This window comes from Ambystoma mexicanum, chromosome 7p (genome assembly GCF_040938575.1).
Source record: "Ambystoma mexicanum isolate Mex_15411 chromosome 7p, UKY_AmexF1_1, whole genome shotgun sequence".
NCBI classification, from domain to species: domain Eukaryota; kingdom Metazoa; phylum Chordata; class Amphibia; order Caudata; family Ambystomatidae; genus Ambystoma; species Ambystoma mexicanum.
Window position 1 is genome coordinate 165,693,801 of NC_090939.1, and position 14,417 is coordinate 165,708,217.

Consider the following 14,417-nt stretch of genomic DNA (forward strand, 5'->3'; position numbering starts at 1 on the left):
TAAAGGCGTTCTCCAATACACTAGTCTCACCGCCACCCCTCCCACCCTCTCTCTGCCACCTTCACCTTACGTTCTCCTGCATCCCAAGCTCCTTAAAGCTGCAGCATCTTTGACTGCATGATCTTTCGTAACCAAGTCCCCTCTGCAATGATCGAGGGGACTTCATTGTGCATCTCTCTGCGGCAGGGGCCTCTCTCTGGAACAGCCTTCCTGCCTCCCTGAAACTTGAGGAGAACCATCTTCGGTTCTGCAAGCACCTCAAAACCTTCCTCTTTGCTTCTGCTTTCTCTCCCCCTCTCCCCTGCTAAATTCTTCACTGAAACTGCACTGAACCTGCACCTGGGCCACTCTCACCGACCTCGGGCCTTGGCCCAGCCCTCTCCACTTGCACTGCCTCCCTGGCAACCCCTGCACTGCGGGGCTGTCTCTGCATCCCTACAGCTCCCCCCTCCTAGCACTTGTCTGCACTTACCTTGCACTTGCCACCACCTGGCCCTACTTATTTATTTTATTTTTTTTACTTACCCTGATCAGCACTTCCCCCCTCCCTATCCCCTTGCACTTTTCCCTTCCCCTCTACCCCTGCACTTGTGCAATCTGAATGACACCTGGCCTAGTAGGATCGTTGTCTGTCTTCCCCTTGTTCCCCCCTCCCTGCCTCGTCGCGCCTTGAAACACTTGTGTATAGGCGCGTTACAAATGCCATATCATATCATATCATATCTGTTATTTTAAGCATCTCCTATTTTGTTCAGCAAAGGCCATAAGCCAGTAAATACATTTTGGGGGTAGAAATATTGCATGATCAGAATTGTTCAGTGCAAATATTAATGCTAGGAGCAGTGGGTCGGTTCTGCAAGCTCTGTGCGTGGTGCCTTATTGAATAGGGCGGGTTACACAAAGTTTGCAAAGTCCAAGGTTGAGAAACATTGGGAAACTTGACAAGTTATCATCAGCACTTATATTTTGTAACTTTTTAAAAAATATTTCTGAAAACACCCGTTCACAGGCTCGGACTGGCCTATAGGGCAATAAGGCAATGCCCGAACCTGGCGTGGGCCAGTTTATTGGGTCAAAGTGGCCACTTTTGTGGCCAATGTGGGCCAGTTTGATGAATTACTTTACTATGCGGCTCACACTTTTGTGTCACTGAATAAATATATTTACAATGCACAATTTGCATCACATTTTATCAAAAGATTTCCCCTTGGGTACTACTCAAGCAGTCTGTCCCAAAAGCAATGAATTGCCTTTTGGAACTGGGAGCCCCGTTTTCATTGGTTCCCAAGAGACAATGTTACGCCCCAGTCTGACCCTGCCCATTCATTGGGTCTCACTTGTAAATATTGTAGGGCATAATTTAGCAAAAAGTGTTAATTGCAAGGAAAGGGACTACGTGCATTAGCACTTATGTGTTGGTGTGCCACCGCCGTGCCATTTCCCACATTTGCAAAATGGAGTGCAAAAGCACCGTTGATAAGCAGGCAAAATCACCTTACCACCTTGCCTTTTGCACTCTGTCCTGTGAAAGAACGGTCAGGCAACATTTACAATCGAGTCCAATGGAATCAGCCTGTTTTTAAGCCGGTTCTAAAAACTGGCAGATAACTTGACAATTCCTTCCTTTTACTCCTGCTTGAAAATGTGCTTCCGGTGTGGAAGCACGTGCTCTTTAAAGGCGGGGGAGGAAAGCAGAGCAGAAATGTTAACTCTTTGTTGTGCCCCCACTCCAAATGATATGCTATGATATGATAGGATGTGGCATTCATAACACGCCTGTACACAAGTGTTTCTGGCGGCTCCAGCTTCCCATTCATCGCTGCCATGCAATGGAACTCCCTTCCACCCCACCTGAGAGCAGAAACATCCCACTTAGTTTTCCGCAAAGCTATCAAAACTCTGCTATTTGCCTGAACATGCCAGCTATTTAGGTATTGTACATAATATGCCATGTAAAGCACCATATGTCAATGCTTTAGTAAGTAGTGTATTTATTTGTAAACTACATGTACCGTCCATGCAACTAAGCTGTCTTCTTGTAACAGCGCCTCGAAGCCCTCGGGCCGCTTGTGCGCTTTATACATTTACAAAATAAATTAATAAAAATAAAAATAAATGTTTCTGCAAAATGCCCTGGAGTGTAAATGAAAGACATTAATGGCTAGCCTTTTTGCCTTTACGCCTTACTTTTGTACGCTGGGGCTTAGAAAATGGCCCACTCAGGGTCTTTTTTGACTTTTTGAATCTTTACTTTTGCAGCCCACTTTCCGAAAGTTTTAAACTGCATGGAAGGGCATCAGCAGAACCTATGTGGTTCTTTCTCTGCTTGCAATTAACACTTTCAATAAGACTCCCTGTGTGTCCTGCGAGGGGTGTCCTACATCATTTCTATAGCCAAAACATCCGTTTTGTGTTTCGCCTTTATTTGTTTTCATTTGTAGTGCCACCTACGGCAGAATATTGAAAGCCCTGGCTGTTCAGAAGGTGCACGACCACCACGCAGCGGGCAATGCCACCCACCCTCTTTGCCTGTCGAATAGAAGACACACTTTTCCGTTTTTCTATTGCATGTTTTATTCTTTTAAACACGTGCCTGGTCAAGTAAAGAGCATTATGCAGCCATAGAGAAATATTTCACTAAAAAGGAGAAGAGGTTTCATCAGAAGAAATGCAGCATGAAGGGCAGGAGACTGGATGCGGCTGGTCATGTGCGGTGCAGATGGCAACGGTGGCTCCCTGCCGCAGTCACATTACCACAGGCATTCTGCAAAACAGTCCACAAGAAAACACGGTTACACTTGGCTTCTGGAGCTTCAAATACATATTGATATGTTGCAGCTAAGTTTATTGGCATTCCTGCATCCATGCTAGACAGTGAAAATACCGAAAGCAGAATCAAGAATAACATTTTCAACCAATATAAAATATCGAGTTTTTAATTAAAAATATATATATTGGGGATGGGTTAAGGGATTAAAACTGGTATGGAGGGGGTAGGGGTAGGGCAATAAAGCTAGAGAAACAGGGGGTTTAGGAGGGGTTACACCCAAACTGAAAAAGCAACACAAGTTCGATATTGTTTCGTTATTTTAAATGATTTAAACAAGTTTTAGTTCTTTTTTTCATTCGTTATTAACGCATGGAAGCGAACACATAAGAAAGACCCTGGTGTAAAATGGGCCTGCCCTGACAGAAATGGTGTTGATAGAAGCACTATGATTCCAATATGCAGTAGTGCAGTCCTCTTCCTGGGAAAGGTGACAGTTGCACTGTAGGACTATAATAATTCCTTGTCTGCCCCTCCATTTTTTCACTTATTTGTAGCTTCTTTTTTCCCCAAATATATATATATTTATTATTGGTTATTTATAATGCGCGAACCTGTGTTGCACTGCCTCGTTTTTGCTTCCAAGGCGAGCACTTTGCCCTTGAGCTATCCTCCCGAGACAGGATGGTTTCAGCTCCCATATTCTTTATCGTAGCCTCGCCTCCATCCCTCCCCTGTCCATACTTTTCCACCCCAGCCCCTTTTTCCCACCTTCGCCCTTTGTTGTTACTTTCAAGTCCCTTCCCACTATCCCCCTATCCTTGGCGCTTCGCAATGTTTTTGGTGAAATCACCATTACACACCATTTAGAACAAATCCAATAGGTGCATTATAAAACATGGCCTTCACTATGAGGATTGTGGTTACGGTAAAGACATGTGCTATTTTAAGTACCCCTTCATTTAAATTACCACCTAATTATGAGTTTGGATGTCATGTGATGTTTACTGATTGGGGTACACAGAAAGTACTGAATGGGGTAAATATGGGTTATCTGCCCCATGTAGACTTTTCAGTGCACCCTATTTGGTAAACATACCTTGCAATGCCAACTCATGCACAGGTGGTATTTTCAAAATAGACAGTATTTAAAATACCACATTTCTTTATTGTTACCTCCATACTTATAATGAGGTCCTTCGGGACTATGAATGTCCTACCAACTAGTGTGAAAGTGCTGGACTGGTGCAAGGATTTTTGGCACACTGAGCTAAGTGGCAATGGCACCACATGTACGGTTCATAGGGACAGGTTGGAGCCCCCAGCGGGTGGCGCTCTAGGGAGACTCATTATATTGCATTTTAGATGTTTAATATGGTTTAAGATGGTAATAGCGAGGACAGGAGCAACTGATCATTTGCTAACCTGTGTTAGTCATACTAAGTGCACTCGAGCTAATATTGCTTGAATCCTGATGCTCACCATTGGACATCAAGAACTCCATGGTCCATAACTGCAGGTTCGACATGGATGCGATATTGGTTTGGGCCTCAGACGTCATAGGTCCAAGTTGCGGCAGTATTCGGATACTCCAGGATGTTTGCGTTAATCTGCTTCAGTTAAATGACCGACCAGTTTATGGATCAACAGACCTGCTTTTCGAAGCTACTGGCTGATATGAAGTGACATAGAGGAAACTCTGGTCAGAAGGTGGCATTCTACTCCGAACCTGACTTGAAGTCTGGTTTCTTTCGGAAATAAATCTCACATGAAGAAATCTGACCCCGAGTCCCGGTCCGAACCAGGATTTTTGATGCTTTAGTGCTCATGTTTTCACCACTCCCCCTTAGAATTGAGAGAGATTGGGGCTTGATTAGCAGAAGAAATGTATAATGGCTCAATCCCATTAGAAAACGCTCTGTGAATCAGGCTCTTGATGTTTAAGAGCCTCAGTGGTGCCCCTAGTGCCCAGCTACTGGTGGTGTTCTCGAATGTACTTGATGCAATACAACAGCTGGGAGGTGAAATCAAGAATTGAACTTAGAAATCTTGTCTCGGGAGGATAGCTCAGGGGCAACGTGCTCGCCTTGGAAGCAAGACGGAGGTTCGATCCCCGGTCCGCGTTTAGAAACCTCTGGGTATTAAGCACCTTATAAATAGCCTATCATATCATACAAAGGTCACCGTTAACTTAAGGCCAAGGAATATTTCATTTTGATTGGCCTTCCATGCCTTGACATTACTCTGCCTGTCGAGGCAGCCAGTGGCATCAAATTGAATTTCTTGTCTCCTGATATCTTTTGTGTCAGCTTACAATCATTGTTGGATTAAGACATGTAGGAGCTGGAGTCTGCATTCACATTTCCCGGTGAATCTCATGTGGGTGCATCTATATGCAGCAATGGCAATGTACAACCCCATCTAATCAGCAATATCAATGTACAACCCCATCTAATCAGCAATGTCAATGTGCAACCCCATCTAATCAGCAATGACAATGTGCAACCCCATCTAATCAACAATGTCGATGTACAACCCCATATAATCAGCAATGTCGATGTACAACCCCATCTAATCAGCAATGACAATGTGCAACCCCATCTAATCAACAATGTCAATGTACAACCCCATCTAATCATCAATGGCGATGTACTACCCCATCTAATCAGCAATGACGATGTACAACACCATCTAATCAGCGATGTCAATGTACAACCCCATTTAATCAGCAATGGCGATGTACAACCCCATCAAATCAGCAAAGAAAATGTACAACCCATCTAATCAGCGATGTCAATGTACAACCGTATCTAATCCGCAATGTCAATGTACAACCCCATTTAATATCGCAGATGTCAACATGGTTCATCTTTCTGTTATCAACCCCTTAAGTGCTAAGGACGAGTATGCTCGTCCTATTTGCATAGACTTGCATACAGCTCAGCATTTAAGGCGAGGCTGTTTGTGGTCATGTCACAGTTGTGACTTTATAATGTTAATTCTTTACAGTAAACGTGCAGTGGCCTTTAATGAAAGATATGGTGTTGTCACTTCCTGTCAGGTGATATCACTTCCGCTACCGCTATGATTTTGCTGACCTGCCACAGCTGCATATGAATCATCACATCAATAAGATACCAATGTCTTCCAGTCGCTGGACGCTAGAATGGATGGTACCACCTAAGTACGCCTTCAGACAAAATATAGAGCTGGTCCATTTGGTATCGCAGCAAACTAACGAAAAATAAATGCTGAATGCGCTTTTGCTGCACATTCGGCCGTGACAAGAATGCTGAATCCCATTAAACTGGTCAAGGGGAGCAGGGGTTCCGGGGGTGTCCCCTGCTCACCTTGAACGGTATAACTGGATTCTGGGGGTGCAGGGGGTCCCCCACTTCTGTTACATGGATTGTGAGCAGAGGCTAGCCAGGATTGTCTAAAAGGTTGCGCCTAAAGCTAATGTAGTTGGGCCTGTCACAGTGACATTAACATCTACAAATGCCCACACAGTGCTGTTGATTGGGCATTTATATATGTTGGGTGGGTCTTGCCCGCTCAGGACCTACCCTGTCTATACCTCTGATTGTGGGGGACAACAAAGTAAAAAAAATAAAGGACGCAGCTGCAGAAGTTCCTACCCACTTTAGGGTTTCGAAACTGACATTGCAAGGAGAAGGGGGAAAGGCGAGGTACAGGAAAGAAGGTACGTGAACCGCACAGAGGTAAGTGTGGGTAAAGGGGCAGCTGGAATGGGGGATGCGGGAAAGGGTGATCCATGTATCCGAAATTTCGGGGCGTGCAGTGATCACATGTTTGGATTCACTGTCTCTGATTAGAGTACTTCACTGCTATGGCTACTGTAGCCAATTAGTGATCGTGAAGGTCAAAGACAATCATTGAAGGACACCTTGTAGAGGATTCTATGTGGGTGATGAATTCGTTACAAAATGGCTTTCTGCGTGTAAAATGTGACACACATTGATGACAGTGGAGCGTTGCAGCTTGCACTGGGCAGTCCTCCAGTTACTACATACCATATTCTATAGTGTTGCTGTATAGTTTGCAATGCCAATAGGGGCGGGCCTGTAAACCATGGTGTACATAGCCACATTCTATAGCCATCTAAATGAACCTGAAGTAGGGCCTTATTTCACTAGGACATGAGCTCACAGCTCCTGACTCTTGATGAAGAGAGCGCGCCCTTCATTTGTTTGTGGATTGATAACCTATCACAGCTCAGGCCCGACCTCTCCCTGCACCACAATGCCTGAGTCGGTCTGGGAACACTGCCAGCACTGGAAGCGACACTGGTAGGTACGCTACATTACCTTCATCAGGGCGAGGGTAGAAGCACCAGATGGCATCCGGGATGCTGGAATCGTAGCAGCAGCCCTTGTTGTAGCATTCAGCAGGGGTAACTCCTGCGGGGCCGCAGTTGAACCTCGAGCCTTTTGCGACTGTGCACTGGGCCTCGGCTGCGTGAAGAAAAACACACAGTTTAGAACAAACATCAAGTGTCATCAGTGAGTGCATAGTTATTAGCATGAAGTCCAGTGGTGCACTCTTCCATTTAATGGCCAGTACCAATATTGCTGGTAAAATTGCTATAAATTAATATTATTTATTTAAGGCATGGGTATGCATCCTGCGGCACTCCGGGTGTCTTTGACTATCACTGCCATGATCCCTCACAATTGACTAGGCGGGCTCGGGCTGATAAAGTTTGTAGTACAAAACATCTGGAGAGCCAATGGTTCTAGCTGGTGATGGCCCAGGGGCACTGGAACCCAAGTGTCATGTGCAGGTATATTTGCACACACCTTTGTGAATTAGCCCCATGCTGTCATTGTTGGAATCCTGATGATGCACGCGAGTGTTGCACCAGATCATATGCATATGTCCTTAAAACTGATCCATCAAATCAAATTGTATGGTATAGGAAAAACATTTTTCTTTAAGGATATCAACATTGTCAACAGTAGAGCATCTCACCAATTTTCTGTAGTTCAGGCACAAATAACCTTAATTGTATAACCAATCCACATCTTTTTACAATGGGCTTTTGGCTTGAACTGCTATTTATAGAGCCCAACTTTGAAGATGCAGGAATACATACGTTTTTAACCTAACTAATACCGTTCATGGAGGTCAGGCAAAATCTGGCGCATTTTCATCAGGTTCTGCACCGTACCAGACAGATACTGGTTATTCTCTGCACGCACACGCTGAACCCTCAGGGAAATGGACACATTCTCCTGTATCACCACATGCAGGTCGTGAACTCTTGAACTCTCCCCAACAACTGTAATGCCCGGGGCTTGCTTAAAGTGGATCAAATGTAAAGCCTTGTCCACCCCACACTCTGCTCCTCCTACAACAACCATTTTTGATATCTCACCTTTCCCAGACACACCACACATTCAAGACAACTCCAGCATCCTCAGAATCACCTTGTCTTTGCGGGATTTGGGGCCCATATGCCGCTTACGGCGTATCTGAGGTGTTGCCATGGAAATGTAGGAACACAGCTCAGGATCCAATGCGAGTAAAAACTATTTGAAGACGTTTTGCCCGGTTTTTCTCTCATTCTACTTTGCAGAGAATTAGGGTCTCAGTGATCTAGTTTTCCCCACATGAAATACATTCCTCGGCGGTGCCAAGAAATGGCTTCCCAGGAAAGGGCGCCTATTTCAGACAGGGGATTCTAATAGCTTGCGTGACGGGGCGGTCCCTCATTACTTGGGAATGTTTATCAGTCTTTAAGCCAGGTTCCTGGTTCAGATTTTTGCTGCCTGTGCCTTGGGATTAGGAGGGAATTTTCAGTCATTGTTGTTCCTCAAACTTCAGGCTTTGGCTGTAACATTTGGACTATTCCTTTCTTCAGATGACGTCCCCCAAATACAGCAACGTTTTCTTTTTGTTTCTGGTAAGGCTGGTCCCACCAAGCAACTGAATAGTCAAATCTAGTTAGGTTTTCTGGAAATCTACAATTTATATAGATGAAGACAATGTAAATGCTCGGATTTTCAGGGAGATTGTTTGCATAATATGTGGGTATTCTAAAAAACCAGCTTGGCTTTACTATTCAGCTAGCTCAGCCATCATTTTCAGAGCAAGCACTTTATTGGAAGGTAACCATTCCAGTCTGGAAAGGGAGCATTAAACTAGAGACTCCTGCCAGCTCTACTGGCAGCGGTTATCACTGCAGCATCAGACATTAAAGCATGGCCTTTATCAGGAAAGACTCACTTGGTTCACCTTTGGATCTCAACCTTTGCCCCTTTTTTTCCATTTTCTGAGCAAGTCCCATTTTGTGTAGTATTTTTGTGCTCATAAATTTGGAAGTAGATCACTGAGGGTCTCATCAGGTTACAGTAGCCACACCCAAGAGGGACTCCATCTTGAACACTTGCGAGTCACCCAGTATGTACAGAATGATGCCAGAGCCACCAGCTGTGACTCATTAATAAACTGCTGCTAGACAGTAATTATGCATTAACTACATGAACCCTACCACAAGTTGGTAACATTGTAGCTGTTTGTAGTAACATTGTTGCATTCCTAATCAATTTGCACGTATGGGCTCAACAAGAAGGAGGTCATTATCTTGCCTATAATGACCGTAACCAACAGGGTCACCTGAATATCGTATGGGAAATAGAGGCCTCAAGGTACCTAGAAGCCATTTCTGAAAGGTTCTTGGGCATGGAAGGCACACACTTTGGGAGCAGTGAGGCAAGGCAAGTGATGCCGCCAGAGAGGAGAGAACTAGAGGGGCCTTTGGATGACCAGCTCTGTTAGGAAGGAGATCTCATCACAGGAGGCGCGTGAAGTGGTGCAAGAACAGACAGACATCCATGATTTGAGCTGGGTGAAGGAAGAGGGGACACGCTGCAGGGCATGACATTCGGTATTCACGAGGTGTGTGTTTACACAGTTGCACCTCAGGACTAATTATCAGGCAGTCATCTGAAGTGCCATTATTAAAACATGGCATCGATTTTGCCAAATACCATAAGTCAATTAATTTTTTAAATGACAGATGAAAAGCAAAATTGAGATTTCGATCAACAGGTCCATAAGTAGCACTTTAAAGAATGACCACTTATCTAGTGATTAACAACCAGTGGCCTGAGATGAATGCAAGCAGTGCTGTCCTTGCAGGACCAGACGTTGATGCTCTTGGTGTTGGTCTTAAGAAATGATTGGTGGTGAGCAGTAAATGGCTGACCAATAAATGACATGACCGTTTAGTCAATATCCAAGTGCAGCACAGACTTGTGTTTAGGCTTAATCCAACTACCATCAAGCATTCCTAGGCAGCACTCTTTCTCGCTACTAAGTTTGGTCGTTTGGAAATTGCATTTGCCGTCTTCAGCACAACTCCACCAGAAAATGAACGCCCACTGTTGTTTATTGAGGCTTTTGCCCCACCCACTGTAGAACATTGCAGCTATAGCTAGGCCTACTCAGCTTTATATATTGGACTTAAATCCCCACCTAAAGTCGGATATTGGGGATGTGGTCCCAATCACAGTAGCATATTGAGGTTTTAGATTCACCCAAATTTAGATGTTGCTATTTTTACTACACCCACATTTGTAAACAGGAATGTTATCTCCATCAAGAGTATGATGATAGCGTATTAGGTCAGCTCACAGCAGACATTTTAAGAAGGGCCTAAAATGCAGATGCTCATAAGATAAGGGTTTCTGCTACACTAGAAAAAAGAAATATCCAAGATGTCTCCCCAAAATCCCTTTCCTCGCACCATTGGTTCATCTATCACAGGTTTTGCAATCTCTGGCTCTCCAGATGTTATGTACTGTAACCCCCATTGTCCCTAGCCATCATAGACAATGGGGAGGGGTCCTGGGAAATGTAGTGCAAGACATCCCGAGAGTCACAAGTTCAAGACTCCTGATACCTCGTAACAAATGATGCTTTTCAAATGCATGCCCTGATATCAGCAGAGGTGGGCAAGAAATGCTATTAACACTGCAAGCCTGATATTTTCGGGCAAGGCTCGGGGGAAGAGGCATGTTGACGTTTTGGTTAATGTTTCTAAAAGACGGCAACACTTCACTCATTAATGAGCCTAGGATTTTGTGTGATATAAAAATGTGTAAGAGTGCACACACAATCGGCATAGTAAAAAGACCACATTCAGGGGCCGATTCAGAAACAAATCAGTTTTGGCACAAGTTACACCAGACCTAACTTTATTTATTTATTTATCTTTACATTTGTAGAGCGCACATAAACCCTTAAGCATCTAGGCGCTGTTGCCTACATACAGTTACATGTTTCCTGAGGCAGTAGGCCTGAGACAGCAGTGTATGTCAGTTACAGTGAAAGAGTGCAAGGGATGTGCAGGGTTAAGACCCATCAGGCAGAACATACAATTCCCAGGAGGTTGGTGTAAGACACAGGCTCTGTGGCTAAAGGGGGCGGCTGGTCAGGCAAACAGCCAGGTTTTAAGGGCTCTTCGGAAAGTCCAGTGGGATTTTTTTCACTTCTGAGAGCAAGAGGGAGAGAGTTCCATTGTTTTGCACAATGACTGGGAAACTCCCCCCTCTCCTACCCCATGCCCCCATCCCCCTTGACCCTCTCCTACCCCGTGCCCCCATAACCCTTGCCCCATTTATAGCGAGATTGCATTCACAAAGAAGCAAGGTCTAAATCACTACAAATGGAAAATCTCTCTTAAGTTGCATCTGGTTCACAAAAAAAGCCAAATTACAACCACAGTTGGCTGGTCCGACATATAGCAATTAGCAGGTTTGTACCTTACACCATTTTAGCAAGGAAAACACTTTTTTTGCAAAACACTTGTAAATAATGTTTTCTTTGATACTATCATATGTATGCAGAAAATATACCTTCTTGGCACACACATTCAAGATGTTTACATACACTCTCATACCCCACTTCCAACAGTTACACTTAGAACCTGAATTTGTAGCTTAAGTTTGTTCTCAAACATTTCTCTAACGCTTTGGGGTTTTGTGAACAACTCTAAAGTCACACTTTCGGGGCCACACCTTGACACGCCCACAACTACGTCAAGCGTTCACTTTCGCTAGTACGTTATGCATGCACAACCTATCAAACTGTGCATAACATGCGTCAATAGAAAAGTCATACTTTCTCTCTGAACGTTTCCAGCAGTAACAGTGAACGGGTTCCCGAAAGAAAGTACTTACTTAGCACGGCTTGTCCTTGGGCCGAGCTGTTGAACCCCAAGATGAGGGCGACAGCCACCAAGCAGAGCACCTTGTATTCCATGGCAGCGCTGAGGTAGGTCTCTGCTGTCGATGATCTAGAAGCGGGAGATGTTGAGTCTAGAATGAATCCCCTCAGAGGAGTTCATTTTATATGCTCAGCCGGTGTTTGCCCAAATGTTTCAGATAACATTGACTGCGTGGGGCGTTTTTTTTCTATTGCTCAATTTTAGATTCCGGTCATGAAAGGTTGGCTGTGTACCCGATAGAGAAGTTGGCGTATGCTCAGTTCGGGGGTTGACTCGGTAATCCTAGCAGATAGGTGTGAGATGTGATTCTGTGAGTCAATTCACCCACCCTAAAATGACTCGATAGCCTATCAGTGATCCTCCGACTTGCCAACTCCACCTGGGTGGCCTGTTCTGATTATCTAGACCAAGGTGTGCACCCTGTGGCCAGCCTATTGGCAGGTTCTGATCAAACTGCAAAAGTAGCCACCATTTTTGTTCTTGTCCGTATCCTGTTGGCAAGGCTGCAGCACACGTATCCTATAACATGCACGTTGATGTGTTTGCAGCAGGCACAGCAACACCATGCTGTTTCAAAGAGACCTATAAGTTCGATATGGATACAAAGTTAACATACTTTCCTGTATCAGCAAGTTTCACAGGGCTTCATTAGCAGTAGCGCAGTAGCGGTAAAACGCACAGTACCACTGCAACGCATGTAGCGTCTAGTAATTAGAGATGGTCTGCGTTGAAAGACTGGCCGCGCCAACCTCTCATTATTTTGCTAACAGTGTAGACATGCTGACTGACAGGAGAGAAGTCCTTTGAATTGTAGGCCAGCTTGACCATATAATAACAATTATCATATTTGAATTACACTTTATGTCATGTAAAAAATGCCATGCCACAGTAAGAAAGTGTATGAAAACTAGCACCACTAAAGTACGCCAGTTTAGCCATGTAATAACACTAATCATGTTTGCTTTAACTTTGATGTCAAGTAATATGTGCTTTACACTTGTTTTCTTGTTGTGCTCCTTTGTAATGCGCAAAGGGCCATGAGCCATTAAGGCACATGTAAAAAAGAGACAAGAAAAACAAACATAAATAACAAATGGAGAGCGCTCCAGAGCCGAAGGCAAATTCATAAACCAGAAACTAAAACCAGCAGAGGTAGTCATGGACAGGCCATTAAAGGTGTATTAGCAAATCCAGCAACAACTTATTTAAAGAAGTGAGTCTTAAGCGCCTTCTTAAAGAGAGGACAGGAGTGTATGTCTCTCAAGTCTAATGGAAGGCTATTCTAAAGATGAGGAGTCGTTGACTCAAAGGCCAGTCTACCAGCTCTTTCAAGTTTGACTCAAGGCATGGTGAACAAATGAGTGTTGCTTGGGCGCAATATCCGAGCACAGGATTTTAAAGGCCAGACTAGATTTTAGATAGAACAGACTTTTCCCATTTATGGGCAAGAGCAAGAACTCTAAACGCAAAAAGCTCCTTCACTGGTTATTATAACTATTCTAATTTGTTTATAACATGCTTAATACCAGCAAAGGGTTTCTCAGCGCGGGATCGGGATTCAAACCTGTGTTGCGCTGCGTTGCCCATGAGCTATCTTTCCTCCCCAGTGTAGGGCACAACGTGTAGGGCATGACAAGTCTCTGAATCATGATCCCTATGTTTCATTGTGTTCACTATTCTAACTGCGCTATTCCGAAGTGTCTGCAACTTAGTTATATTGCCTTGCGTAGTGCCATGGGGAAGACTGCCACAGTAATCATTATTTGCTCCAACAATGGCATGGGCCAGGTGAGCACAATTCTCCTTGGACAGGAAAGGGCTAATAATAAACAACAGTTAAAAAAAATATGAGGTGGTAGAGACAACTTTGTTCCTGCCAGCTTTCAATGTTTTATTTATTTCTTGTTAATTAGTATAGCACCTATGGACAGAGGCGTGTTTCAAAGCGCTCAAGGAAGGGAGGGGAACAGTGGGAAAAAGAAAACAGGAAGAAGAAAAAAACAGCCATTCAGAGCCCTTGACTTTCTGATTGATACAAGCCTGCACAGATCAGGGTAAGTGCTAGAATAAGTGCAAATAATACATATAACAGTGGAGATACGTCTTTAATGTCTGACTACAGTCCTTCATTTTTCAAAGTGCCTTGTTAGGGAGACATCAATTTGAACTCCCAACGTTTTAACCTTTTTTACCACTGGAATGGCACAACCAGCAATGGTAAACTCTCTAAAGACAGCAGAGAGATTTGCTAGTCTTTGTCCTGTGCCAGCAATAAGGAGCTTCATTTTGAGAGTCATTCAACGCTAATCCATTAAAATGCAAGTTTGGCCAGTATTACAAATCTTGTTAATATTGTCTGAATCCTGTTAATAATCCCCCGTAAAATACAGCAAAATC

The 14,417-nt window shown here is 44.1% G+C and overlaps 1 protein-coding gene across 1 annotated transcript; it reads right to left on the bottom strand.

The window, feature by feature from the left end:
- Positions 1-2,549: 2,549 nt before the first annotated feature.
- On the bottom strand, positions 2,550-12,100 carry LOC138526534 (putative gastrointestinal growth factor xP1). Its single transcript, XM_069637337.1, has 3 exons — positions 11,974-12,100; positions 7,096-7,242; positions 2,550-2,764 (listed from the first exon to the last, which is right to left on the bottom strand). The coding sequence occupies exons 1-3, from the start codon at positions 12,053-12,055 to the stop codon at positions 2,751-2,753; spliced, it is 243 nt and encodes an 80-aa protein (XP_069493438.1). The 5' UTR covers positions 12,056-12,100; the 3' UTR covers positions 2,550-2,750.
- Between the last annotated feature and the right edge of the window lie 2,317 nt (positions 12,101-14,417).

Coding starts and splice junctions, on each gene's coding strand:
- LOC138526534 (XM_069637337.1), bottom strand. CDS start 12,055: ATGGAATACAAGGTGCTCTGCTTGGTGGCTGTCGCCCTCATCTTGGGG. Junction 7,243..11,973: donor CCAAGGACAAGCCGTGCTAA/GTAAGTACTTTC, acceptor TTCTTCACGCAG/CCGAGGCCCAGTGCACAGTC.